We start from the raw sequence: 27,956 nt of genomic DNA, 5'->3' as shown, positions 1-27,956 counted from the left end.
AAGGATAAAGTTACGTCAGCAGAGGGACCAACACTTATTACTCCTCTACTATTACCTCTTCACCTCCAGGCCAGGAAAGTAGAAACCAGACAGATTTTTTGTCACAGTCAGCCACAGGGCCTTTTCCCTGAAGCTCATCTGTCATCCAGCCCTATAGAGAAGTTATGATTACCAACGCAATATAGATCAGAGAGATTAATTGCTGAAAAGAAAAAGAAAGAAAGCTGGGGGAGGGAAGTCTTCCCTATAGGGACGTTAAGTTAACGACATCCAGAAGAACAAATATCTGTGTAGAACAGCTGCTGCCCCCCATTCAGAGGGAAAGATGACAGCATGTCCTTTGTTATCCCAAAGGCCACATGAGAGCAAAAACAGCTGATGGGTGGGAGGCAGAAGTACAACAGCTGTAGGAAACAAATACTAGTGGTAAAGATGCCAGAAAAGGATTGAAACAAACACTAAAGAATATTATTTATTTTGTAGACGCAGATTGAAACTTACATCCAAGAAAATCCTAACCATCTTCAATCCAAAACCAGGCTCATCCAAGGAAATAGAATCTGGGAGAAAATTAACTTTGCTCAGTGTTTCTATGGCACAGCTGGGTGAATCTGACTACAGTCTCCTTACCCTGAAACTGAATAGGATTTAAAGATGAAAAATTCTTAACTGATGTGTGTAAATAAATAAATGGAAGGCTGCTGCTCCACGCAGTCATTTTTCATCTATATGGTCATCAGCACTAGAAAACAAATGTAATCATGCTACCAGATCCATTTTTCCCTCCCTTACAGCTGCACAAAAAGATGTTTGCTTAAGACTTTTTCAGCTTCTCACGTTTATACTCCATCGAGTTTTCACACACCACAACCCTTCCCCACAGCAAAACTGCAGAATGTCACACAGAGAACATGCAAGCAAGAACACTCCTATAGATTTTTCATTCTCACAAGATCATCAGGCTTTTTACTAATGACCATCACAGCAGCCCCATGAAGATGAACAAAAAACTACTGAATCAAGAAGGGAAGATAGTACATTTCCCAGTACATTAAAAAAAAAAAAATGCATATGATATTAGGCTTTTCTGACTTTAAAATATCACCATTATTGTTTCTTTGTTATTGAAGATTGAATCATTAGCCCCAGGCTAACACAGCAAAATTAGCAAAACTAAAAATACTGTTTTTCTCAGGACTATGTTGTTTCAAAACACCATTCCTCCCCATCTAATATTAAGCCACTATCATACAAAGCCAAAGTACTATTTACAATCAGACACATAACAGGAGAAAAAGAACAATTAATTAAAAAAAAGGATTTCTTCTAATGAAATGTGTCATTCTCCTCAAACTGAACAAGACTCACAGGGTTTTCTCTCCATATCAGTCTGTTAAATATTTGCACTGGAAAAAAAAGCCCACTTGATAGTTGGTTTACATTGGTAGCTTCATGCACAAAAGATATCCCATCTAAGAACCTGTCAGGTGGCTGACCTGCTCCATCAGGAGTGATGGTTCCCAACTTCACTGCCAGGGGATAACCCGTCTCCTTGTAGTGCTCCATGGCATGGCCATTCCCTCCACTGCCATCAAAGAACCACTTCCCACACAGCACCGAACCATCTGTCAGGTTTAGCCATAGATTCTCCCGAAGATCACATTTTGAGCACTTCCAACCACTGGGGAAAAAAAAAAAAAAGCAAGAAATTGGAAGAAATTACAGAAATAAGTAAGGCAGGAAGCCATTCTGCATTCCCAGTTATGGTAGGTCAAACCAAGCACACACATCCAGCTAAGAATAATGCAAGATAATTGCTGGCTGAGTTACTGCCTTTAGTTTTTTATTCTGGACTGTATTAGATAACCTAGAATGAAAAAATCTTGCTTACCTGGGGGGAATTCTAACACCATTGTCTAACTGCACAAGCGATTTGGCATGCTTAGATGCCTGTAGCTCTTCTTCCCAGGAGTCAGGGTCCTGCTTCCTATAGGGTGATTTTGCACTGAGGAGTGCATCAGAAGCTATTGTCACCTGGAAGACAAAAGAAGATCAAATTTAAAAATCTACTGCAGTTCAGTGACTTTTAAGAACCTGACATCCAACTCAGTTGCTAACCATATATTGAACTGGATATCAGTAAGACTAATTATGTGCTTAAATACACAAATATGTATCTGGAGAGTAGTAGGAGATTAAGCACAACATGTAATATTGGAGGCAAGCTGTCATCAAAATAAGGGAAGGAATGCAAGAGGCAAAAGCAAATCCAAAGACAAAAGACAAAGCAGACTTAAAAATGCCTGCCTCACTAGTTAGGACAGACCTTTATTTAAAAAACAAGCAACTGACAACAAAACAGCATTTTGATAAAAACTGAACTAGGGAAAAATTCCTTCCATGCTTGCACATGTTCACTAACCAGTGCTGGTAACTCTTCTATGTTTGGTAATGAGATTTCATAGTGATCAGGAAATATAACAAGTTTTGCTTCATCTTCATATTCAAAGTCATCACTGCTCAGATCACCATTTGCCTCTAGATCTGGAAAACAAGACAGGTATCGTTAGGAAACAGTCCCAGGACCACGGTTCCTAAACTGTGGCAGTGGTACCAGTGGGAAGCATTGCCAGCTATCAGCCCAAAAGCTGACGCTCTCTCAGTAGTTTCTTCTGGCTAAAAACACTTGTGAAATCTTTTTCTAAACTGAAATCTGACCCCACTGCAAGAAGATTAGCCGAGGACCAAAATCTCCACCTCAATCTGAGCTCCACTCATAGTTGATCTGGCCTCTCTCCAAACAGTGTGCTATTGCAGACATCTCATTCTGGAAGAAGATAAACAAAATTCTACTCATTTTGGACAAAAGCAGCAGGCAATACTGCTGAATATTCACCCAGGATATTGAAGCACTACACAATTTGAGAATAGGTCACACTAGCTATGCCTAAACTGCAAAGCAACAACCCAAGTTATCCAGATCATAGACCTGGATGAAACATTCTGTGGCTTCTATTCACTTTGTGTCTGTAGCCTTTCCTCCCTTCCAGCTTTCCATGGCAGGATTTATTCCCATATCTCATCATTAGCCTCAAATAGCTAAAAGCAAGTGCAATTTATCTCTTATCACAGCATGGTAGGCAACCAGCAACCTCACTTTACTCTGGGCTCCTTTCACAGTCTGTACTACACTCTTGTGTTTTGATAAAGGATAGAATCTCAATAGATGCAGTCCAAAGCTGTAAGCTCTTTTTCACTAAAAAGTAAAGAAACTGAGCATCTCCAAGCTGATGGCAACATAGTGCATAAATTTCACATAACATCCATGGTGGCAAACATAGTAGAAACAATAATAATAAAAAAGGTGGCAAACATAGTAAAAACAATAATAATTTTAAAAAAAAATGACTACCTCCTAAATGCAACAGATTTCAACCTGTGTAGTTTCCTCAGAGACGACAAGAACTGTGTGTATGTTCAAACAAGATCACAAGGCAGCAAACACCTCTTTGGCAGGGCTTGCAGTCACATGCTTCGCTCTGCCACCAGAGGGAACCTGAGGACAGCTCACATCAGTCCGTAGCTGTCATCTGATATTTTCTTTTTTATATCAACATTAGAATCTTTTAGCCTTTACAAACCACTGTATAGAAACTGCAATTACATGGCTGCCACAGTTCAAAATTCGGAGGCACACTTCAGCACATCTCATGAGCCAGAGAGCAGGCACACAGCAGCAGCTTCATTGCTACTGACCCACATTTGAACTAGGGATCCAGAGAAAAAAGACTGAGTATTCTATTAGCAGTATTCTCTGACAGCTAAGGACAACAGGTACTTAGCAGCATCATCCTTTTGGGTGTAAGGGGAAGAGAAAAAGTTCCTCTTTACCTTTTTAGGCTTCATACCACTTGTATTACCAGAAAAGTAAAACATGATGCTTTGTCAGCATGGCATTCCGGATGTCTGACACAAGGCAGCATCACACTTCTTGAAGAAGGATACACACAGCATTATAACAATTTCAGGGGGAAAGGAAAGATTTAACTTGCAATTCTACTTTAAACGGTGATCATGTAAGGCTGGCACACTTCCAGCCCACATATCTACTAACTAAGGATTACAATGATTTTTGGCAACTGTTGCACTGAAGATAGTTTATCAGTGTTCACATGTCCAGTATCACAAGGGTGGAAATTAATTCCATGGTCACAGACTCAAAACTCTTGAAACAGCAGAGGACCTCAAATTCCTTATAGTGACAGGTCCCTTAATGATATCAAGTTGAAAATCCCCAAATCCATACTCGTGTTTTCAAATTTTAGCTTATGCAGAGAGCCACAGTTGCTAAGCTTGGTAAGAAGGCACACCTGCATCATGTTTTCTGTATCTACACAAGAGCCAATTTAGCTAAGAAAGCATGAGTTTCTGCATAATAAAACAAGATGGCTATTACATTAGAAGACAACAGGAACCCACACGAAATGAGGCTGCCACTGGGCATCCCATACAGTCTGCAGGATGTTTAGATACGGATCTTAAAACCAGTGCAGAATTTGACAATGGAACAACTCATGGGAAAGCCATGGGAAAGAGTAGTGGGAGAAGTCTGTTTGCAAATTGAGCATATTTGACCAAAAGTTACCATAACAGTAAAGGGACCTATAACAGGATAAACTTCCAAATACTCTATTTCATACGAGGCTATTTCTCAGACAATGACAATCTTCTAACACACAGTACACAGAAGGGCAATAAATGGTTTACTCCAGTTCTAAGGCTGCTGCACAACCACCAACCTGCTTAATGTTTTTAAAGTGCTGCCAACTTGATGAACAACCGCATGACAACGTTCCCCTTCTACCAGACCAACAACTTTATGATACTCAGTCAGAGCCCCAGTTAAACACTGCGGTCATTAAAACAAAGTGCCCATAGGTCACCACTGTTGTGCTGGGAGGCCAGGACAACAGGGAAAGCAAAATAAGGGGCACACTGAAACAGAAGTGCGTCTGACGTTATTTTGAGCAAGCAGTCAGGAGAGTACATTTACTCCAGCTCACAGGCGTCGCACTTCAGTGACAGTGAGAAATGCACTGCTGCTGGACTGACTGAAAACAGCAGCTGGAGGTGGAAGACAGTACTGTAAACCAACCTACTGGAGGGGAAGGAGTGGACATGGCCAGATCAGATTTAGAAGAGTTACCAACTGAATGCACTAATAATAGGGGCATAAGGACATTCCAGGCAGGATCTCTAAACAGGATATCCTGTGCATATGGATGTGTGTATGAAAGGGGACACAAATGTGAAAATTGAATGAGGATGTTGACTAATGAGGCTGCAACAAATTTTCAAACAGAAGAAATGTATCTTTAGAATCTGGGCTTAATCCTGATCTCACTGAAAGCAATGGACAAATTTGTGCCAACATGGAAGTGGAAGATAAGTCTTTCAACCAATTAATTTCTTCCTGAAGCCTCTAAATGACAATAAACTGCAGCAGCACTTTGCAGACCACAAGCTATTCTGCTCATATGTCTTCAGATACACCTGAAACACCAACCTCATGTACTGGTTTCAGCTGGGACAGAGTCGATTTTCTTCACAGTGCCTGGTATGATGCTACATCTTGACTTTAGGAGAAAAACAGTGTTAATAACACACCATATTTTAATTGTTGCTGAGCAGTGCTATGCAGAGCCAAAGACATTTTCAGCTTCTTGTACCACCCTGCCACCAACAGCGCTGGAGAAGCTCAGGGAGCTGGGAGGGGACAGAACCAGGACAGCTGACCTAAACTGGCCAAAGGGATATTCCATGCCTTGCATCATCGTGTGAAAAAAGCATAAAACTGAGGAAGGGTGGTTGGGGTGGCAGCCACTACTCAGGGACTGGCAGCCACTACTCAGGGACTGGCAGCCACTACTCAGGGACTGGCAGCCACTACTCAGGGACTGGCTAGGCATCAGCTGAGGGGTGGTGAACAATTGCACTATGCATTGCTTGTTTCGTAAGTGTATATGTGCGTGTATACACACACACAGAAATATAAAATTAACATTATTTCCCTCTTCCTTCTCTGTCTTAGTAAATAGTTGTTATCTCAATATACAAGTTCTACTTTCTGTTTTTCCTCAATCCTCTTCACCTTCTCACTGGAGGCAGTGGGTAAGCAAAAAGCTGCCTGCCAGGTTAAAGCACAACACCTCAGCAGATAAGCTATTTAAAGAAGAAGAAACAAAAGGAAAAATAATAGATACGTTTTACAGTCCTATCATTCTCTTATATAAGAAAAAGGGAAGCAAAACTTTCTACTGGGATCATTTGCTAGCAGTATTAGCTTTTATTAATTTAGCCTCGCTTCTACATTTTCATCTAAAATATCAGACTATTAAGACTTGAATAACACATTCTATATCCAACTCAAGCAACAGGTTCACTTCTGATGTGATCAGCTTCACTTTTACTGCTGGCGCAATTTTAAGATTTAAAAATATTATCATGACACACTGAAATCTTCTGAAGTCACCTTCCTTCTTCTATTTCATAGATCTGTATATAAGTCTATACATGTTTACTTACACAAACCTACACCACTAGTGGTTCAAGTCCTCTTCAGAAGCTTTCTAAAATAAAAACATCCAGGGCGGCCACTATGAGAACAGGGAGAGCTAAGTGGACCTGTGATTAAACCTAGCATAGCCACACTTATGAACAGCCTTTATACTTGGAAATCCTACCTGTAAGTATTACCATTGCATTTGTAGGTGGGTGCCAGGCAGGAGAAGGTCAGCAAGTTTGCGCATTCTCCCAGACTTCTTAAGTGAAAGTTTTCCTTTCTGATGCCTTCTCTGAGACCAGCTGTATGTCATGGATACTCCTCCCCAGTGAGGCTACTCTCATCTGCAATTACCATCGTCACAGATCTGCTGACAGAGCTGTTCATTTGAGTACTTCAAAATGGTTTTAATTGATGGTCTAAGTTATCACTGACTTTGCTCAAAACAGAGCTCTCGCAAATTGCTGCACTGGCAGATACTGTTATGTTAAGTGATCTAGAAGAGGACATCTGTCTATAGACAAATTTTATGACAGCCACTTTGCCAGCTCTATTTAGACTACAGTCCAGGGTCTGACATGGGCCCACAGGCACCCAGGAAGAAGGCAGAACAAGGCAGAAATGAAGTGATTCCTTCCTCAGAGTATACCTCTTATCTTCTAGCTATCTACTTGGTTTCTCTGTTCAGAGCAGAGGCTCACTTCTGATTTATAATCCAAAATATAATGGAAAACCAAATACCAACTGTCACTCTTCTCATTTTCCACCTGCTAACTGGGCTAATATTTGCAGCGAACCATCGTAACGCTATAACGCGTACAGCAATAATAGCAAAGTAGCAAAGTCTTTGGCAGCAACAAATGAGGACAAGCCCAAATGCAGCAGCCATGGATGAATAAATGAAGGAAAAGAGCTGCTTACTTTTGGAAGATCTCAAATATGCAGTGAGATACCCTCCAGTGAGATACCTTCACCACCAGCAACCCTTAAATGAGGTCTGGGAAGGGGTGCATCCTGGCTCTACCCCTTCCAGTAATGCAGGTACCTTGCATGCACCTGAGCTCTCCTGGCTTGCCCTGCCTTCCCACCAGGTGCTCAATCACTGCTTCAGGCTGTGACTCAGTATTTCCACTGCACAGTTAAACCACTTCTCATCTTCATAGTTTTCAACATTTCCTTCTTCTGTTGTTTAGTTTCTGAGTAACAAACCTAAAAATTATCTGTAATATGATCTAATGCACAATTTAAAATTAATTACAACATCATTTCCTCATTTTTCAGTCCCTTTCCAGATCATTTATCATTATATTAATTCTTCATAATTAAAATATTATTAAGGATTCCGCTGGTTATTTTCTGCTGTGAGAATTGGCCCTCCAATACAAGGATCTTCTCTCTTATTCTTCCATTCATCCTTCTGATGAAGATCTTCTACAGAAGATCACAGCACATTTTGTTAATCAAATCATTCTTATTAATGTGATAACTGACTCTTCCCAACTATTCTGACAGGCCCATAAGCATTACTTCACTTTACAAAACCAGTGTTTGCTGGTGGGGTTTTTTTTGTTACTTCCTATTAATTCTGATCCTTTCTTCTTCTAGATGCACTACTGTGAAAATGAAACCTAGCAATGATTCTTTTCCTAGTCCCACCCTGCCACCTTAAAGACTGTTGTCATACTCACCACAGTGTGGCCAAATTCTAAATTTAATGAGGAGGTTATATACCAGAGACAACATTCCATCAGCTTCTTATCTGAAAGCCTTCTGAAGCAAAGGGGAGCAACCATCTCATCCCATCAATTAACTTCTTTCCATTTTACAGACTGGATCTAAAACTTCTCTGTAATAGCCACACATCCTGACAGACAGAAAATCTTCAAACCAGCTACCATAGATACCAATGCAGTGAGGACACTAGACTATGCTCCACGATGTAGACAATCCGCTTTAAAAATCACCCCGAATCCCCAGACAGCTTGCACCACCAGAGCAAGCACAGTTACCATATCCATGGTACCTAGCAATATTTAAACACACTAGATTCAAGGCAGCTCACATCTTTTGCACAGTATTATGCCTCCTGAATAAAACAGAGCTCTCACTACCAACGCCCTCCAGCCTTCTTGAAAAGGAGAAAAAAAAAGCCAACAAAAATCCCAGTGCATGGGCACACACACTTTGCTATGCATCTTTCCATGCTCAAGGGAAGACAAAGCTTTCAGTGGACTAACCCAGCCTGTCCATATTTCTGTGGTATTTGCTGAATAGCAGCAGTGAAAATAGAAAGTAATCAATGAGCAACCAAAATATGTTTTCCTAATACTAAGGAGATTGAAAAGGGTTTAATATCTGTAATAGTCTTACATCAAAGAGGCTTTTTAGAAGCAACACAACAAATGCCAAACCTGGATTGACTTTATCCAGACAGCTTAATTCTTTTTGCTTTCAGGGAATTCATCAGATAGTTACACCTAGAAACACAGTGATGTCAGAGCTATCATTGAGCACTGCCTACCGCTGCCTCACAGCTTGAAGTCCTAAACAGCAGGCTATACGTACAGGCTGATAATCACTTCTTTGGTGCCAACTTCTGTCAGAGGTGTCCAAGTTTACAATAAGGAAAACAAAACGTGCTTTTAAGATGAGAAGACTGACAGGTCCAAACCAGTGAGGAAGATGGTGAGTTAAGAGAAAAGATGTCAAATTTTGCTAACCATCTCTACTGCTGTCACATGCAAAATGATCAAACTTGCTGACCTCTCTGTGCTTTTTCTCAGAAATAAAATGTCCTATGAACAAGCATAGGGATAATTCTTTGCTCTTCTAAGTATGGCAATATATAAATAAGACCCACTAAAACAAACTAGTGGATACAAAGAATCTGGCTGCACAGAAATACTATCTCAAGGATGACAGCACAGAGTTGATAAGACTTGAAACCCAAGAAACATGGCCTGCCAAGAAGACTGTAGAAAAATAGACAAGACCAGATACATTTCCACAACTACATTAGTTCCAGAAGCACTGAAAAAAAAAAATGACATTTCATGGGCTAAATTCACCTCCAGTCAAAGTGCATTGCCTTCTGAAGTTCACTGGGATTGAGACAGCTGGAACTGTTGCGCCAGATCTATTCACTGGGAACAAAAAGCTTATGCTCAAGGATGGAATTTAAGGACTCCTCCAACTCCTGCTGGTGGCGGATCAGAGATGTGATGCCACGAACACCATGTGCCAGCATACCACAGTGACAGGAGCCTCACAGAGTTATGCAGTGTATGAGTAAGAATAAATTTTGGCTGTGGTTTTACACCTCTTGTTTATGCTTACATTTCTAACACTGCACAACCATTATGCAATGTAGCTCTGCTTTTGTGCTAATAATTTTATAACTGTCCAGTAATAAACATTATTTGCAAGGTAAAATGTCTGTAAGTGGCAATTAAACTACCATCTACAACTTGAGTCCCATTCTACAAAAGAAGTTTCATTTGTTCATGAGTAATATTAAGGCTTTTTTGTTCTCTAAGACCTCCTTTCAAAACTTACTTCAGACATTAACAACAGCAATTTAATCAATCACAATTTGAAAAGGCTCTTAGAGACACATTCCACAGATCAAAGCAATTATACTGGGAGGCCGTGCTATTGTTTCCACTTGGCTATAAGAGCTGGAAACAGTAAGGAAAATGTTTAATCTCTTCATTATCTGAAGGAAAAAAAAAATAACAACACTATTTCCTACCAGTACAAAGAGAACAAATAGAAGAAACTAAAGAGTATCACAAGTAGTGGGATGAAGAAGAATATAGGCACTGAATCAAATTCCCCTCATCCATATTTATGGAGCCCTCAGGTTTTCTGGGTAATACGAATCAATATCAAAGATGACATGGTTTTGATGAAAGAGACATGGTAAGAAAATAGTTTTTCATGAAGAAATGGGATAGGATAGTGAACATAGTGAACAAAAATTGGTAAAATATTCTCACAACGTATGTTCTGCTGCATTTATTACAGGAGACACCACAACAGTCACTTAAGAGTATTTACCTGTGTAACAAGGCCCTAAAAATGTAAATAACCCTTCCCATGAAGTTACAGAGAAGTTACAGCCACACTTCGTTGATCTAAAAGTTAAGGGTAAATATTTTAATTGAAGGGTGTTTTTTGGATATCAAAAAGGGAGAGAAGGGCAGAACTGATCCAAATAAATAAATAAATAAATGCCTTTCAAATCCTAGGCTGTTTACCAATAGTCAAGAAACAACTTTAGATTAAAATATTAAATTCATGTACGTGTACACCTATCACCAAATAGGTTCCAAAATTGCTAAGAATTACTTGTCCAGATCACCTTTAAAAATTAGAGCCAAAAGAGAGAAGAGGAAAAAAAAAAACCAAAAGAAAGAAAAAAAAAAACATAACAGCAACAACAACTCCTCTAAAGGAGCCCCAAAGCCAAACACAATGGCACACATGCAGATAGGGTCAGGAAAGGACTGTGTGAAAGCAGCTGTTCACAATACCTAAAAATAGCTTAGCATTCCTCCTTTTTGGTAAAGCTCCACCAGATGCCCCTGGTACCTTCTGGAAAGAGAAAGAGACAATTAAAAGTCCATCAAGTGAAATTACAGTGTATCAGTAACAACTGCATACCACTATCGTTCCTGACATGTATATATTTGTTCTATTATGCCATAGCCTCATTCAGCAAGAATGCAAGTTTTCTTCACTCACCTCTGACAACAGGACAACCCAGCATTGCTTACCATCCTTGAGAAAACTGCCATCTAAATCCTTTCTACTTCGCTTTGTCAGGAACTAAGCACGCATGTCTCACAGCCATCACAGGTGACTGCTGTTCTGACAACAAGACAGGGCCTTCCAGCACCACCCAGATCTAACCTAACACTAGATCCCCTCCGAATTTCCTAAGGAGCAAAGCTAAATTAGAGAGGGAAAGCAAAATATATTATCTGCATAAAAGATTTAGCCTTTCATAACAAATTCTAACTGCGACTGCTCAACCTCCATTGTAGGGAATAGTAATTTTCTAATAACAACCAGTTTTAAGCACTACTTTCTCAGTTTAAAAAAAAAAAATCTTTAGACTTTTGGATACAAAGCTAGTGGCTAAGGAAGCATGTAAGTTAATGCTTTTGCATCTTAAGCTGTTTATTAAGAGGCACCAGTAAATCAAATCAAATCAGCCTCTGTGGCAATAATGCGAACATGCTGTGTTATGAGGTGCATTATGTTAGTGTAACCAGTAAGGTTGTTAAGTTACTTTTTTTATTTTCATCATTTACTTTATAAATAATATTGGGGATACAACAGGTGGAAAGAAAGCAGCCAAGAACCTGTCAGCATAGGGAAAGCTTGTGTTTGCCTTCTGTGCCTTGGAAGGTGAAAGGGTCGCATATTTTGGGTGGTTCCCTTCACCATGTAAATAAAAGCTTTGACCAAAGCAAAAGCTTGAGTCATCAATTAGGTCTTACATATAAGAAATTTTCCCATTCTTCGAAAGAGAAAGTCCTTGAGCATGCTTCAGAACAAAACCTAATATCTATATAAGAGCACTAGGGAAAGCTGTAATGGAACTCCAGTATTTAAAAAAAAAAAGTGAAAAAGAAACATGAAATTGCTTAATGAAGTTAAAATAAAAGCAGAGCATTTCTTTCTTCAAACCACTAGCATTTAACAAGTGGAAATAGTCAAGAATCTAAATCTACTTAATAAAAGCAAGATACAGTGTAACCTGGTTACAAAGGTGTAATGAAGATATTACACATGTTGTCAAGATCATAGCTTCAGAACTAAGAGAAGTTGTTTCCAATACTGGAAGACTCAGTTTGAATTCTAATGCCTCCAAGTGGGATGTTGTAAAAATCACTAAGAACAGAGATTCTAAAGAGGAAGAATTACATGGAGTATTTCAATCACTGCCAGTCTAACAGGTAACATAGCTTCATTTTTCCAAACTGAAAACTCTGATTACATCTCAACTAGAATTGCAGATGTTCAATAATCCTGAAAACCTCAGAACCTGACCGTATTTGAATTTGCTTCTCTACTTGTCAGAAATTATTGAGAATGCTCCCCACTCACAAAGCAATTCGTCTTCTAACAGATGTGATCCCACCAAATAAGAGTAGTGGTATTAAATTCTATTTGCAGTGTTTCTCACACCAGATGTCATATGGCCTACCCCACACTTCTTTTAACTGCAACACTGCTATGTTTTTCCATACCACTGATGTCACTGATACCATCCAGGAACCAACCACTATAAGAAATTCCATGTTTCTCTGTCCTGTGTTTTCAGTAGGGCTATAGCACCAAGCTAAAGCTTTGCGCTGTGCTGACTAGGCAGTACTAGGTTCAAAACCCTGAAAAATGAAATTATAAAGGGAAAAGAAAAAAAAATAAAGCTAAATCAATTTTGTTGTTTTAGTTAATTTTTTTCTGATGATTCATCAGATGTCTCAGTTGATGATGTGCAACTGACAGATATTCTACCACTATTTAAGCTGAAAGGTTAGGTCTTTGTTTTCCAACTGAGTTGTGACAAAACACAAGACTGCTAATTATTCCAAACACCTTTGGAAGCAAATAAGGATTTCTGCAGCAATGCAGTATATTCTGCGAGGATGATGCCAAGGGAATCACAGGCAAGAATTGCTGTCTCTCTGAAAGAATCTTCAGGTAGCATAACCAACTGCTTTACTGCATCACACACCATCAAAAGCTTGGGTTAAAAACCAAAACCACAATGCAGTACATGCCAGACATTTCAGGCCTTCACCAGAACAGTTTTATGATGTTTCACATTGCTCAAAGGAAAACACGCACAGCATGTAAGAATCAAACTGTCATGGTAAACAAAATCCATAGCTACCTTAAGAGGAATTCTATTTAAGAGCCAAGTTAGATGGCAGTCTTCACCAGTACAACATAGCCAAGTGTTGTTTCCTACCACATGATCCAGTGTGCCATCACCTTCAAACATAGATGCCAGGCTCCTCTGCTACGTCATGATTCACAAGGAAAAAAAACTAGGAATCTCTGAACTAGTTCAACTGAAGGTATACTTCACACCAGAAGGCTGAGCTGTCATTCAGCAAGACCTGCACAGGCTGGAGAGCTGAGTAGGGAGAAACTTTATGAGGTTCGACAAGGTCCAGTGTAGAGTCCTACACCTGGGGAGGAAGAACTGCATGCACCAGTACAGGTTGGTGGATGAACTGACAGAAAGGAGTTCTGTGGAGAAGAGTAGGGCATCTTGGCAGAGAGCAGATTAACCACGAGCCAGCAGCATGCCCTTGTGGCCAAGAAGTCCAACAGTATCCCAGGGTGCATTAAAAAGAGCATGGCCAGTAGATCAAGGGAAGTGACTTTTCCCTCTGGAGTACCAGGTCCAGTTTCGGGCTCCCCAGTTCATGAAATACAAGGAACTTCAAGAAAGAGTCCAGCAGAGGACCACAAAAATTAGGAAGAGCCTTGGGCATTTTTCGTATGAGGAAAGGCTGAGAGACCTGGGACTGCTCAGCCTGGAGAAGATTGAAGGGGGAACTTATTGACACTTAAAACTACCTTAAGTGTGGGAGTCAAATGGATGGAGCCAGGCTCTTTTCAATAGTGCCAAGAGACAGAAAAAGGGGTAATAGGTATAAACTGGAACATAAGAAGTTCTACCTGAACGTGAGGAAGAGCTACTTTACTGTGAGGGTTACAGAGCACTGGAACAAGATGTGCAAAGAGGTTCTTTGTCCTTTACAAGTTGTGGAGTCTCCTCCTCCTGAGATATTCAAAACACACCAGGACGCTCTCCTTTGCAACCTATTCTGGGGAACCTGCTTTAGCAGCAGTGTAAAACTAAATGACCCACAGAGGTCCCTTCCAAGCCCTATGATTCTGTGAATCTGTATGCAATACTGAACAACAATCAGTTATTTATCTCTTCCTTTTTAAGTTCTTCAGCCAAATCTTCATCCAGGAAAAGAGTTTTTGAGCCCTTATTTTAATGCCAGTTTACCTTAACATTGAAAATTCACAGGTCACATACTAGAAGAAAATTAAATACAAAAAATGCTGACAGAGCATCTGCCTACTTGTCCCCAGTCACAAATATTTTATGAGTGAAAACTTAACTCAGAAGAACTGTTGCTAGAACTAGACTAGGTTTTCCAAAAATCCAGTTAACGCTGCAAAGGAAAATGCAGCTTTCAGCCTTACAAGGTAGGCCAGTTCTAAAATATAACAATCATTAACAGTCCCCACATGAGAGACATACAATCCACCTCATTATAGTTCTGATAAAATACGAGCAGTTATCTTTGGAAAATAAAATTAGTGATCAGAGCATTTTACATAACTCAGGCCTTCACCATTCAGGGGAAACATTGCTTTAGAATGAGAAAAGTGAAATATTCCATCCCACTCCAAATAGCTGTTCTAAGACCTCTAAGTGTCCAAGAGAGACAGAGTTCAAAGGAGAGAGAGCTATAAACAAGCCCAGTGTCTTCCATAAAGTTCAGGTCAGAAGGCATAGGCAGCCCTTTAAAGACAAACCACACAAGAACAGATGTTATGAAGCACTGGTTATAAATTATTATTGATATATAATGATAATGTGAAAGAACAGCAAACTAGAAATTTGTGTATATACATCTATATGTGTGCAGGGGTAGGACTGAACAAGGGCAGTGTGCGAGCTCTCAGAACTAGCACTAATTTAAGATTTAGATCACAGGTCAAATCACAATTAAGGCTCATGATTTAATGACATAGGAATCTTAAAAGAACTCATGTCATCCTAAGCCAAAATCTCATTAAAAAATTCTCAGAAACTTCCAGCCAAATCTGAGCCAAACCAGTAATTCTACACTTCAAAGGCAGATCTCTAAAAAGCACTCAGTAACACACAACATACATGTAACATGTGGAAGCTATAGTGAAAGAGTTCAGTAGAAGTCAGGCAACTACATGCATCTTTGGGCAACAATCTGCCTTTCAGGGGAGCTTAAACCCCCTTTGGGTTTTGTGACTCATCTTAGAGCTGGAACCGTATGTTAGTTTGTGATCCAAGCACCTGAATTTAATATCCAGCTCCGCATCCGAACATGTCCATTTCTGTCATTCAAGACTCGGTCTATGCCAAAAATATGTTATTGAAACAAGCAAGAGACAGAAGATCTGCCAGACTAGTTAGTTGGGAAGCCACAAGTCTCACCTCTATCACATGTCGTTTCAGATGCAAATATACACACTGTCCTGTTTTCCGGTAATGCCTTTCAATGTGTTCCCTTCCAAATCCCAGAAACGTGTTCATGCACACATAGAGACCTCCTTCTGAATCCTAGAAGGAACGACACAAACAGTTACAGCATAGAAGGAACTGAAAGGACAAAAGGACTCAGCAAGCAGAAAAAGCAAAGAAATGCAAATCCTTCCTGCAAGCACTTAAAATGTGGTTTTCATATCACATCACAACTGACTTACATTACAAGCCCCCTAAGAAGCTTCCAAGCCATATCTCAGTCTATAGAGACTCACTGAAACTGGTTATGTTTCAACTACAGATTAGTGATTACCCAAGTTGGAGGTTTAGAAGACGGTTAAAAAAAACTCAATGTGAGTGCTCAATCCATGAGGATTTCTAGGCATAGGAATGTGTAAGGCATAGAAATAACATAACAGATATTTAGTCAAATTTTTTGGGGAGGGGGAGCATTAGATCACAAGAACGATGTTCCCAAACAGAAGTGTGGCAGGTCTAAATCCCTGGATTCAGAAACAACTGTTAATCACAATCTTGTCTGAGAAAAAACAGATCTCAGGTGATCTTCTAAAAGTGGTTAACAGAAGTCGGTCAATGTTTCGTCAACATTGTTTATTGTCTGAAAGAGATTCTCTCCATCCATGCAAACAGAGTTCCTGGAGATGAAGGCACTACAAAGGACTGCAGAAGTGCACTCCCGGTACCGAGTACAAGCACTGTTTCAGTAGCACAGCCTGGCAGGAGTCCCACTACCTTTTACCCTCCCAAAAGCTGGGTATTGATGTTGGCTGGTGTCAGGGACTTGTTGCATTGTAATACTGCTGCCAGATCTGTCCTATATCACTCCCACTGCCAGGAGGACTTTCAGTCATCCAGCTCATTGGTTTTGGGTCAGTTTTTCAAGCCCTCTCTAGCACATATTGTTTTGAATAGGTGGTGCATAACAAAGACCGAGCCTTTCCCAAGCACTGTGACCTTCCCTCTATTGTGATCTCCTCTGTGCTACTGGATGGTACAGAACATCTCCTGTTAAATACCTCAGGAATAGCAAACTAAATTAACCTACAGACATCGTAGAGAGGAAAAAAAATAGAAAAGAAAAATCAGTATCTCTAGAAGAAAGCCACTGATCACTCCTAAAAGTGACACTAGGCTCGCACATACAATAACAAGTGTTATAGCAACACCTGTTTTGACAGGTGAACACACCTGAAACACATTCAGTGCAGTAACCGAGATGTTCTCTCCTGCCAGCTGCACCTCTCCTTAGTGCTGCAGCAGGCAGAACCACCACGGGGGAGCACAAAGCTGCCTGTCCTGCCACACCAGCTGTGGCACGAGTTGCACAGCTCCAGTCCTGTCGAGTGGAACAAGCAGAGGAGGCAAGTCTGGCAGATCACAGCTGATCCCCAGTACTTTCCTAACCAGCAGCAGGTAAGTACACCTTGTTCTCTTCCAGAAAAGGAAGCTGAAGGGCTAATAGTTCTTGCTGATTTAATGCCTGGCACAGAGCCACTGCGCCCTCACAAGTCTCTCCCCTCCTACCATTGCCACAAAATTCAGTTTGAATGCATCACTAAAGTTCATTAGTTTTTCCAACCCATCTGAAAGTCCAATACCTACCACTTCCATAAGACTTAGAGGATTCCAAACTTCCAGCTGATCCAAAGTCCTCACCCACACGCTATTCATTCCAACATGCCCATTTATATCAAGCTATTAAAGCCTGAAGAACTGCCACCAATAAATCCCAGTGTGCAGAATCCACAGAGCTGAGGAACAGAACATGAACAAGCAGAGCTAGGAACATGCAGGATGGGAAGAAGGACCAGAGAAAAATGCTTTATACCAAGACTTTAGAAAATATCCGTCTCCTTTTAATGTGAAGCAGAGCATACAAGCTTTGGCTTTTCAGATTTAGCTGAAGGATGAACATGCAATGAACTCTATTGCTTTGGCTTTACCCGTGCCAGCAGCACAGGAAGTTGAACTGAGCATTCCAGGATTCCGATCTGGGAGGTGAAGCAAGGGTTTAGAGTCTCTGCTGTTCAAACCTAACAGGTGCCATAAAGTCATGCATTTAGCAACTTAGATATCCCAATGATGGTCTCTCTGCAGAGCACTGGGTTACCTCTTCAGCCATCTCAGGTCTGATCTGCATAAACACCACCTTAGATTTTATTTAAAAGTAAACAAGCGAAAAACCACCATGGAATTTGGAAACCTTGTCAGCCAAGACCAACATCTATGTTGTGTGAGTAAAGGAGATTGGTGAAAAAGAAAATCCCACATCTAGTTTTCAAAATAGTCGTACAGTACAATTATATTTAAAATGCAATACATTGATTTTAAATTCCATGTACTCAATTCTCAGGTTTGTCTACTTTAAGGCTGTTATAGCTTGGCTGTCTGGTTTTACAGCCTGTATTCCAAATCCTTCTGAATTATCACCTTCTGTGAAAAAGCCAAAGATGTGTTCTCTGGAAGAAAATCCCATATGTAAGCCAGCTTAAACAAAAATACATCCTATTATCACTCCACAGTTTCAGGAACTTTGTTTACAATTTTGTTTTCTTGGAGACCATTCTCTCTTTTTCTGGAGGGAACCCATGAGACCACGGAACCTGTGTTGACAAGCAGCCTATGACAACAATCTGACACTTTCAGCACATGAGCTAAATACAGAGCCTGATTAAGTTGGTTGTGGTTACTAACAAAACAGTTATTTCTCCCAGAGAACACAGGCAGACTATTCTCTCACGCAACTTGGAAAGAAGAGGACAGAGCGTTCAAAAGCTGAGAAGGTCACTGCAAAAAAGAGTCACACGTAAGAAAGCCATCTATGCACAGTACTGCACAAAGGATGAGAGCCTGCTTGGTGCTCAAAACACACTTGCCTGATGTAAGAGAAATTCAGTGCTGGTGAACCTACTGAAAACACAACCAGTTCTGAAAGGATCAGCATTTGACGTAGGCACAGAACTCTTTGTAACTGACATTTAGTTCAGACATACACGAAAGTTAATGTTGGAGAAAAGCAGTGTATCTCTATCACTAAAGATGCTATTTTACAAAGCTGCTTGTGCTGAGAGACAGAAATAGGAGTTTCAGCAGGTTTTGGTTGCTTTTTCCCCCCCCCCTGCACTCTTGCCGCAGCATAGGGAGCTCAGGACAAAGTGGTATGCAGACATGGTCTTCCCTTTCTGATCCAATCTGAGTAGTGGAGCTTGTACTTGCTTTTGCTCAGGCCTTGACCACTGCACCCAGCAGGTCATTCAAGAGCAGAGCAGACTTCTTACCCTGAACAAAAGGAAAAGCAATTGCTCTTCACTCTGTTTCTTCCTGCTCTTTACTGCTAAGCCAGTCACAGTCACAGCACACCAGATGCTTTACTAATAGAGGAGATATGCTGTCCACAACAGGGAGAAAAGCATTTAAAAAAATTCATTTTTCTTGTTTAGATAAACTTAACGGTTTACAGAGGTAGGATGAGGAATTAAAGGGGTAAAGAATTCACAGCAAGAGAGCTAAAATGTGGCAGAAAGTCCCTTCTCAGGCCTGAAAAACAGCAGGAATACTAGCGAATGAGGGGTCTGGAAAACACAAACATCAGTCCACCAGGAGACAGAGGCACCTCACTCCAAACACACTCATGGCACAGACACCAAGAGCTTTCAAATAGTACTAACTCAATCAGGATTTGAACTACTGACCTGTATCCTATTACCCAACTCTGAGCCACTTAGTTCCCTCACTACAGTCCAAGGTTTAGCAGTTTCAGCTCAGACTGAGATGGCTCAGACAATAATGAATTCATAAAAACGGAATTGGTGTGGTGGATCTACTAACATGGCAAACCCTTACATGGTACAACGACTGCTGTACGGCTGTTTACTTTAGACTCAGAATGAGAAACTTGCTAATAAGAGTATTAGAGAAGAGAGGAAAATTGCAACTTAAGTCCCACTGAGTCTCCATATCTCAAACACAGGGAATGAAGAGGTTGTTCATTCTTTTGCCTGTGAAGACCCAGTCAGGACAGATTACTCATTCTGCTACATCTACAAAAAATGTGACCATGAAGAACTGTTACAGGCTCTAATCAGAGTGTCTGTTCATCAGCAATCACCATAATTAATCTGGCTGTGTCCACAAGGCTCCTGATGTATAATGACAGCCCAATCTGTAATATATTTGGAACAGTGACAGTAACATTCCTAGCATACACATATTGCATCAAGTTCCACAACAGTGTAACTAAATGACAGACCTTTTGTTTCAGAACAGGCTTAAAATGAATAACAGAAGTTTCAGTACTTAATATTCATCTAAACAATGCTTAATACCTCATAATGACGCTGTCTCTCTGTCATCCATCAGTACCACTGACATGGAAACACAGCAAAAACAAACTTGCCAACCAACTGAATACAACAGCACATAGAGATGCTGTCAGCAAAACAGAAAGTCCACTTTCAAGTTTGATCTGAAAATACATACTAGCAGCAAAGAGGACTTTGTACTACTAGAACTGGTGGAAGATGAGAGATGGGAGAAGAGGTGGGTCAGCCAGGAGAAAAAGAAAAAAAGCTTCTACAAAGTTACTATTTGATCTCACTTTGTGACTACAAGACGCAAAATCCCCAACAGTTTGAGGAAAGATTTGCCCACCAGACGGACCTCCCTGAGATGCAACAGTACAACACTGCTCTGATTTTTGCAGATTAGCACTCTGCAAACCAATTCACTGCCTCTACAGTTTTGAAGTCATTTTGCAATGTGGCCAAAAACATCTGTCTGCAGAAATCAATTTGTCTCAGTATATGCAGTCCTCTTATTCGTTTCCTCACTGCCACTTGCAGCCCATCAGTACAAACGCGACATCTGCCTACTCTTCTCAGCCAGTGGCTGCAGAGACTTTCTAATTTTCTCCAGGGAACACTGACCAAAGGAACACCCAGACAGGCAGGATTTGTTTCTAGGCAGTTACATGAAGCAGTCATCAATATCCACGCACACTACGAGCTCTCAAGGACTGCAATCTCAGTTGTGCTGTCTAATAAACAGCAGTCAGCACAGTTTAGTCTTTGGGAATTGTCCTAACATAACCATTACAGAATTCTCAAGCCACAATAATGAAGTCAGCAAGACGCACAAAGGAAGCTGCTGTCAGCAGCAAGGTTTTCCAGCAGAACAAAGCCAAGTTTTCAGTTGCATAAACATACACAATCCTGTATCTACGTGTACAGGACCGAAGCCACCTACTGAACCAGACAGCTTGCTCCTGTTGGACTGTGCTGTAGAAGCAACCAGTGCCCTTTGTGGGGAATACTTCAGAGAACCTCCACCTAGAACATGCACATTCTGCACATAAGCCTTTCTTACACTCCAGTTTGTACTCCTTTTCTAGCAGTCACCTCTCCTTCCAATGTCACAGGTCTAAAAAGATCAGAAGCCTTTGAGATGAGAATCCCATTAAAAGGTGGGTTTTCCAGTTGAATATTGTAGCTCTGTAAAAATAACTAACAGTAAAAGGACAAATGGCTATGCAAATGCAGTCTTCCTCCTCCAGAGTTTCACCAGAGTACAGAGTACAAAGTCAAGCTCATCTGCCAGAGGTCACTGCAGAGAAAGCGAGAAAGAGTAAATCCCCATCACAGCAGCACAGGTCACCAGAGGGGCTGTGCATCAACTCTGAGAAATAAGAGGCAGGGAATTTTATCATTCCAGTTGTATGAAAGTGTACAAAAGGAAACTGCAGCTTCTCAGCCCATCACTGCAGGGGACCTGAAATCTTACCTTAGATAATAAAAAACAGAAGGATGTGTTTTTAATATGGACTGTTTGCATTAATGCTGAAGAATAAACACCTGTGTATCTTCTTTCACAAAGGGCAGACAGTTCCATAGGGGGAGGCTCACTGTGGTTACACAGAGCTGACCTAAGAAAAGTAGTAACTAAGCCACTGTGATACAAAGCACACCAGGATCAACACCTTCCTTCAGCCAAGGCAACAAGCTGAGCCATTCCTACACTCTCTTTCTGAATTAAAGAATTAATTAAAATTAAAAACAAAAGCTAGCAATTTTCAAATCTGCGCTCAAAAGCATTTCACCTGAGAAAGCACCCATTCATCCCTCAGAACTGTCATCCCAAAAGCAGAATCCAAGAATCCATCAGATTACACAGGAGTGAAAAATACAATCTTTTTCTCAATCAAACTCATCAGTATGGGCTGAAGAGCCACAGGAAACAATGGAAACAGAGGCTTGATTTTCACTGGGACTGCACAGGTTCAATCCTGACTTTTGCTCTGCGAATGCCTATGATACAATTTTTTTTAAAAGGCTTTAATCACCGCGGGCAACATTTGCAGAAATCTGAACTCTTCCCAATAAAGTCAAGAGGACAAAACATTCTTTAAAGCTGCACAAAGCCATCCTAACACCCTCTTGGTACATTTTGTTACCTTCGCCTAAATTTTGCCCAAATATTTCGCTGTGCTCACGTACTGCTTTTCTAAACATACTTCTTTTCCCCATGTTTGAGGTTTCTTGGGGGATTGCTTTGCAGTGTTTTAATTGGTAGCCGTATTTGACTTCCCTTCCTGCCAGTTAACAGAACAATTTTATAAACCATAACAAAAGCCTGAAAGTTACTAAGCACATCGACCCTGCTTACCTGAGCAGAAACCTGAAGGTGAAGGAAGGGCTGCGCTACGTTGGTTCCCCCCCCCTCCCACAAGGAACCAACAAAACTTGTTAAGCACAGCACGCAATTAGCGCCTTCGCAGCAGGGTCTGACGGGGCGGCTTTAATCAGACCGCCTGCAGCCAGGGCTGCTGGGTGACACTTGAGAGCTGAAGAGCGCGGTAAAAATAACCCCCCTACAACAAGGGCCGATGAGCACCAGACAGCTGAGTCACCTTTAAAGCCAATTTTTGATTTTCTGCGTTAGAAGGAATCGCCGAAAAGAGGCGGGGGAAAAACACGGCAATCTCTGAGGCGCCTTTCGTGGGACGTTCCGTAACGCGGCCCCCGAGCTGCGCTCGGACCGACGCCGTTCGGACATCGAGGCGGAGCGCTCAATCGCCGCCGGGAAACCTCAGCTTCACGTGGATTTCGAATACAACCCCAGCTCCGCTTAAAACGAGTAATTCCCGAGCACCTGCTCCTCAAACACATCCCCGCCGCCACCAGGAGGTCAGGGGGAGCGGGGCCCGGCGCGACCCAAGCCAGGGGCGGGGAGGGGGGGAAGGAGGAGGGAGGGGGCGGCAGCAGGTGGAGGAGCGGAGGGGCGAAGGCCGAGGGGCGGCGGGGCGGGGAGCGACGGCACCGCTGCACTCACGGGAGAGTCGTAGGAGAAGGCACACTCCGTCTTGTAGACCCGGTCCCCGGACTTGGGCACGCGGATGGTTGGCATGTAGGGGACCAGCAGCTCGCCCAGGTCCCCGGCCGCCATCTGCGCGTCGCCGCCGCCGAACAGCGCGGCCCGTTGCATGCCGCCTGCCTGCCTCCGCACGGCGGCCGGGAGGGCGAGGGCAATGCGGGCGGAGGGCGGCGGGGCCGGGGCAGGGCGCGGCGGCGGCGGGAGCCGGGCCCGGGGGAGGGGAGGAGGGAGGGAAGAGGCTATTTTTAATCCAATGGCAGCGGCACCAGCTGCGGCGGCACCGGGGGGTCCCGGCGGGGGCGGAAGGAGGGGCAGAGCGGCGTCCGCCCGCCCTCAGCCGCCGGGAGCTGCGCGCGGGGCCGGGCTCGCGCCGCTCCACAGGGCGTTCCCGCCGGGCTGCGATCCGCCGGCGGCGTCGGCACGACGGGCGAGAACGGGGCGTCCGCTCCTTCACCCGGGACGCCTTGTGCTCTTTATCGGCCTCTGTCGTGACTGACGAAGCGTTTATAGACGAGGAGCGCCGCGCTCAGGAAGACGAGCTAACGCGGAAGATCGATGCGGCATTAAGGACAAAGTCGATCCCGGGCTTTCTGTTTGGCAGCGCTAACGGGGCTTCGCGTTATCTGGTGCTACTTTTAGCAGTTGGAAACCGCAAGATGCAGGGATTGCTACAGGATTTGGGCTTCTCTCCTTTAAAAGTGGAAACAGGGTCGCACGCTGCAAGAGATGCTACCCTCATCCTCCTCAGGTTTAGAACCTGAGGGCTGCCGCCGTTAGAACCGCAGGGAACGCATCCCTCTAGCGGCAGAAGGCTGACAGATAAACGGTAACGTCCTCACCACCTAAATACTTGACAAAAGTGGGATAGAGAAACGGGGAAAAAAAAAAACACGAACAGAGCGATGTAATGTGTTCCAGAAGGACCTCCTTCTGTGTGATCTGCACTGAGAATGCTCTGGTTTGAAACAATGCGCACAAGTCATTCATCTCTGCGTTTCTGTCTGTGAGAAGTCTTTGAGAATGACTATACAGAAGGAGAAAGCAAGGAGCAAACAAGCAAGTGAAGGAGAAAACAATAGCAGACATTGAGCAACATGCAAAGTGACGGATGAGTTTGACTACAGACAATGAGAAAGAAAATACCTGTCTAAAACAATAGATACAGTCTCGATATTCCAAAGATCTAAAAGAATTTTCCTTTCTTACTTCATTTTCCATAAACTATTTGACACAAGGCGGTGTGAAAGAAAAAAGCTCTTAGGATGCATTACACCTTTCACTTTAAAACTTTAAAACTAGTAGAGGTCACATGGTAATGAGTAAAATTACCAGTTTGTTTCCTACTAGGGAAAAGGGCCATTCCATATTGAAGCTCTGGAGAGAATGATTAATTGTTAGCAACTGACATAAGGCATTTTATCTGATTAACACCTTCAGCAACTGTACAAGCTGAACTTTCACATAACTTCTTTCAAGATACCAGAATCAACAAATGCTTATTTGCGTTTTTTTTTAATTTTTTATTTCCATCATTAAACAGCAAGATGTGTGCTCCACAGATGAGCCACAGTTTGTTGGTATGCATTTGAAACTGTACATACTACCTTAAACCTGTTCAATTGTCAGGTGTTGCTTTCATAGAATTGTCAACAAGATTTTTATCAGGTGTTTCGTACTGATACCAAGGTCCATCTCCCCTCTGTCTCATCAGTCTGCGTGCCTCCAACTCCAGTAGCCTGAAAGAAAGAGCACCATTCACACTGAACATGGAATCTATTGGTTTTGGTCAGACTTGTATCAGTGTGAAACATCCGGGCAATACTGAGAGCAGCAATGAGTTTAGCACCTACTGTTCATAATTATTAATGAAACACGGGTAATAAGAACATACAAAGAGAACGTTATTTTACAAGACTGTCCTTGGATTATTCCAGCATTGGTAATCTTAATACCAAGAAGGCAGAGATTACAGACACTGTAACTTCCACTGTGGCACCAGCCAGTGCAGCAAGCATGAAAACTCAAGTGATGTATAAGCAAACAGGTACTCTGTGCCAGCATCCAACTACTAAAACATAAACTATATTATGTAGCAGCATTTAAAAACACCTTAACTGTCTAACATACCTCATTTCAGCCTTCTGTGCTTCAACGTGGATGAAAGCCATCTCTTTCTCATAGTTCTTTTCAGGTGAGTCAAGGAGGTAACGAGCTATCCAGCGACTTATAGGGTGCTGGAAAATATAAAAACAGAAATCATTAATGTAATTTCCAAATAGAAATGCCATCATACAAAAACTATATGGCATGTTCCCAATCCTGAAGACGTAATCAACATTATGGGTTCTGTCATTCAAGCAATAATAGGAAAATTTAAAACATGCTCAACTATTTGTAAGATCAGAACTTTAAAATGGTATATTTATTTTGCTAGTTTTTAAAGCCAAGATAAGCTGTAGAGGAAAATTTCATGGCAAAATTAAAAACAAGTTAACAGAAGACACTCAATTTATTTTCTTTCTTTGAAATAAATTTCTATAAACTGCAACTGTCATCGCAGAAAAGGACTCCAAACCTCTAACTGTAACCAGTAACATTTTCAAGTGCTGTTTCCACACGAAGTCATTTCACTGGGAATAAAAGTCTGAATGAGTTGGAACACCATAGTATTACTGCTGAGTTCAGTTGCCTTTTATCAGAATCAAAGTGCTTACAGCAAGAACTCAGTTTTCTGACAATTTGAGCTCTGCTACACCTAGTGGTAGGGATGTGCCCATTCTCATTACCAGTCTCCATTCATTTTACTCCCCAAACTAGTATTAAGAGGAAAGCTGTTCCTCACACTACTCTTTTAAACACTACACTTACTTTGTAGTATTCCCAGTGCTCTGGAATATAACCTTCAGGAATCTCTGCAAGTTCAGCTTCACCTGATAAAGAAAACAGGGAAGGATCATTTCATACAGTTATTTATTTTATTTTATATTCAGCCTTTTGCATTAAAAAAAAAAAAAAACAAACATAAAACACTAATTCACATGGAGAATACCTAATCTCTCCAATTGAACTACTGAGAAAAACTGGACTTGTATTTCTCAGTACTTATACAGCATTACCATAGATGTTAGGCATATTTCATGGTCCTCAAAACAGCAAGCCTCAAAAAATGTTTTTTTCTATCCAGCATGCTTAATTTCCATTTATGCATTTACTAATCATGATAATATACTTAGCTTAGTCATGAGAGAGCACGCACCGATGAAGATGTTGACGTATGTTATGAAAATTACCAATGGTATTCCCGTCAGAAATAGATAGAATCTCTGTAAAAGGAGCAAAAACAAGAAAAAACAGCATGGAAAAGTCAGAAACTCGACAAAAGTTAGATGAAATTAGTTTGAAAGCTACGTAACCCTGTCAGCAATTCCTAGATTCACACTCATAATCCAGACAGAAATTTAGTGCCATTTGCTGGTTAAAATGAGTTAATTAAGAAATGAGAATACAGGAACAGTGATGCTGTATCAGTCCATGGAGCCGTTTAATTCAGCATTCAACCTCCCAGAAAGGTCAGTGTCTGCAGAAGCAGATAGCAACGTTTTCCCCACATGTTGCCTCAGCACCTGGTGTGGACTGGCTTCAGCATTTCACAGTACCAAGGCACTAACACCAGTGCAATATCATCCAACATGAATACGGCACTGCTCGCTTTGGTAACTGTGGAAGACAGATAAAGGAAGCCCCATCACACTGACAGAGCAGGATCAGGTTATTATCCATCATAATGGGCTTCATCCAAAACCTTGCTTCTCAAGGATTGAACTTCCTTAGCTTAAATCTCTCGTGTTATTGATAACTGGAAGCAAATCCTGCAGAAAAGTAACGTAAGATGTTTTGAAAAGGGGGTTGAACTAGAAAGCAGCTGCAGATGATGCATATATGACTACAGACACGCAGTTTAAGAACGCTACCACAGCACCAGCTCAACCACCCATCACAACCTCTGCCCCACAGTCCATCCCGGTTCTTTTTACTCCACCAGGCTCTGACGTTACAGCACAATACACGTTTAGAAGGACAGAAAGTTCCTACTCGTGGGCGCAGTGCCAGCAGAACTTATATTTCAGGCATTCTGACACACAAAGGGATGTTACGCTGAATATGTTCAGCCTGCCTTTACTCACCAACATATTCAGAAACCGAGTATCGTAGAAGCTCGTTGCCTTGATGATGAACATCCTCTTCCCATGGCCGCTGCTGTACCGCACCGGAGCTGAAAGCAGAACCAGAGCACGGCACGTTAATCCCGTCACCGACCGCACCGGGCCGAGGCCAACAGCGCAGCCCCCAGCACGGCCCCGGCACGGCCCCACTGCTGTCCCCGCTCCCGCCACAGCCGGAGGCCCCGCGCCCGCCCGATCCGCCCCGCGGCCTCCCGCTCCCCGGGTCACCTTTCCCTCCGCTCCCCAAGGTCACCGCGTACCCAAGGCTCCCCACCCTACGTTCCTACAGCCACCGAGGCCCTACCGACGGTGCCGGGAAGACGGACGGCCCCGGAGAGGCAGGGGAGACGAGCGCGGCCCGCCGCCCGCCGCGCTCCCCAAGCAGCGGCCGCCCGGAGCAGCAGGCTCATGGCCGCCATGGCCGGGACTGGCACGGGGGCGGAGCCGGAGGACGCGGTTGAAGCCGGGCAGGCGCCATCTTAGCGGAGGGCAG

At 42.2% G+C, this 27,956-nt stretch overlaps 2 protein-coding genes across 4 annotated transcripts in view; both read right to left on the bottom strand.

The window, feature by feature from the left end:
- Positions 1-23,444, bottom strand: part of USP13 (ubiquitin specific peptidase 13) — a 45,205-nt gene extending 21,761 nt beyond the window's left edge. For 2 of the 3 annotated variants that reach the window (XM_031614574.2, XM_031614575.2), the window contains exons 1-6: positions 23,199-23,444; positions 15,804-15,929; positions 11,098-11,158; positions 2,423-2,544; positions 1,892-2,034; positions 1,497-1,681 (exon numbers count right to left, since the gene is read on the bottom strand). In XM_031614574.2, the coding sequence (XP_031470434.2) occupies positions 1,497-1,681; positions 1,892-2,034; positions 2,423-2,544; positions 11,098-11,158; positions 15,804-15,929; positions 23,199-23,351 (790 nt within the window). In that variant the 5' untranslated portion in view covers positions 23,352-23,444. Of the gene's footprint in view, positions 1-1,496; positions 1,682-1,891; positions 2,035-2,422; positions 2,545-11,097; positions 11,159-15,803; positions 15,930-22,532; positions 22,687-23,198 lie in introns of those variants that run through there. The other variant, XM_090147755.1, reaches the window with a different exon arrangement.
- A 1,281-nt stretch (positions 23,445-24,725) lies between these two features.
- On the bottom strand, positions 24,726-27,955 carry NDUFB5 (NADH:ubiquinone oxidoreductase subunit B5). The gene is made up of 6 exons (XM_031614609.2): positions 27,768-27,955; positions 27,425-27,513; positions 26,497-26,563; positions 26,109-26,170; positions 25,368-25,474; positions 24,726-24,976 (listed from the first exon to the last, which is right to left on the bottom strand). Exons 1-6 carry the CDS (start codon positions 27,880-27,882, stop codon positions 24,856-24,858), a joined length of 561 nt encoding a protein of 186 aa, XP_031470469.1. The 5' UTR covers positions 27,883-27,955; the 3' UTR covers positions 24,726-24,855.
- Position 27,956: the final 1 nt, after the last annotated feature.

The sequence above is a fragment of the Phasianus colchicus genome, chromosome 10, assembly GCF_987193195.1.
Source record: "Phasianus colchicus chromosome 10, bPhaCol1.hap1.1, whole genome shotgun sequence".
Lineage (NCBI taxonomy): Eukaryota > Metazoa > Chordata > Aves > Galliformes > Phasianidae > Phasianus > Phasianus colchicus.
This window is presented reverse-complemented; position numbering and strand designations above follow the sequence as displayed.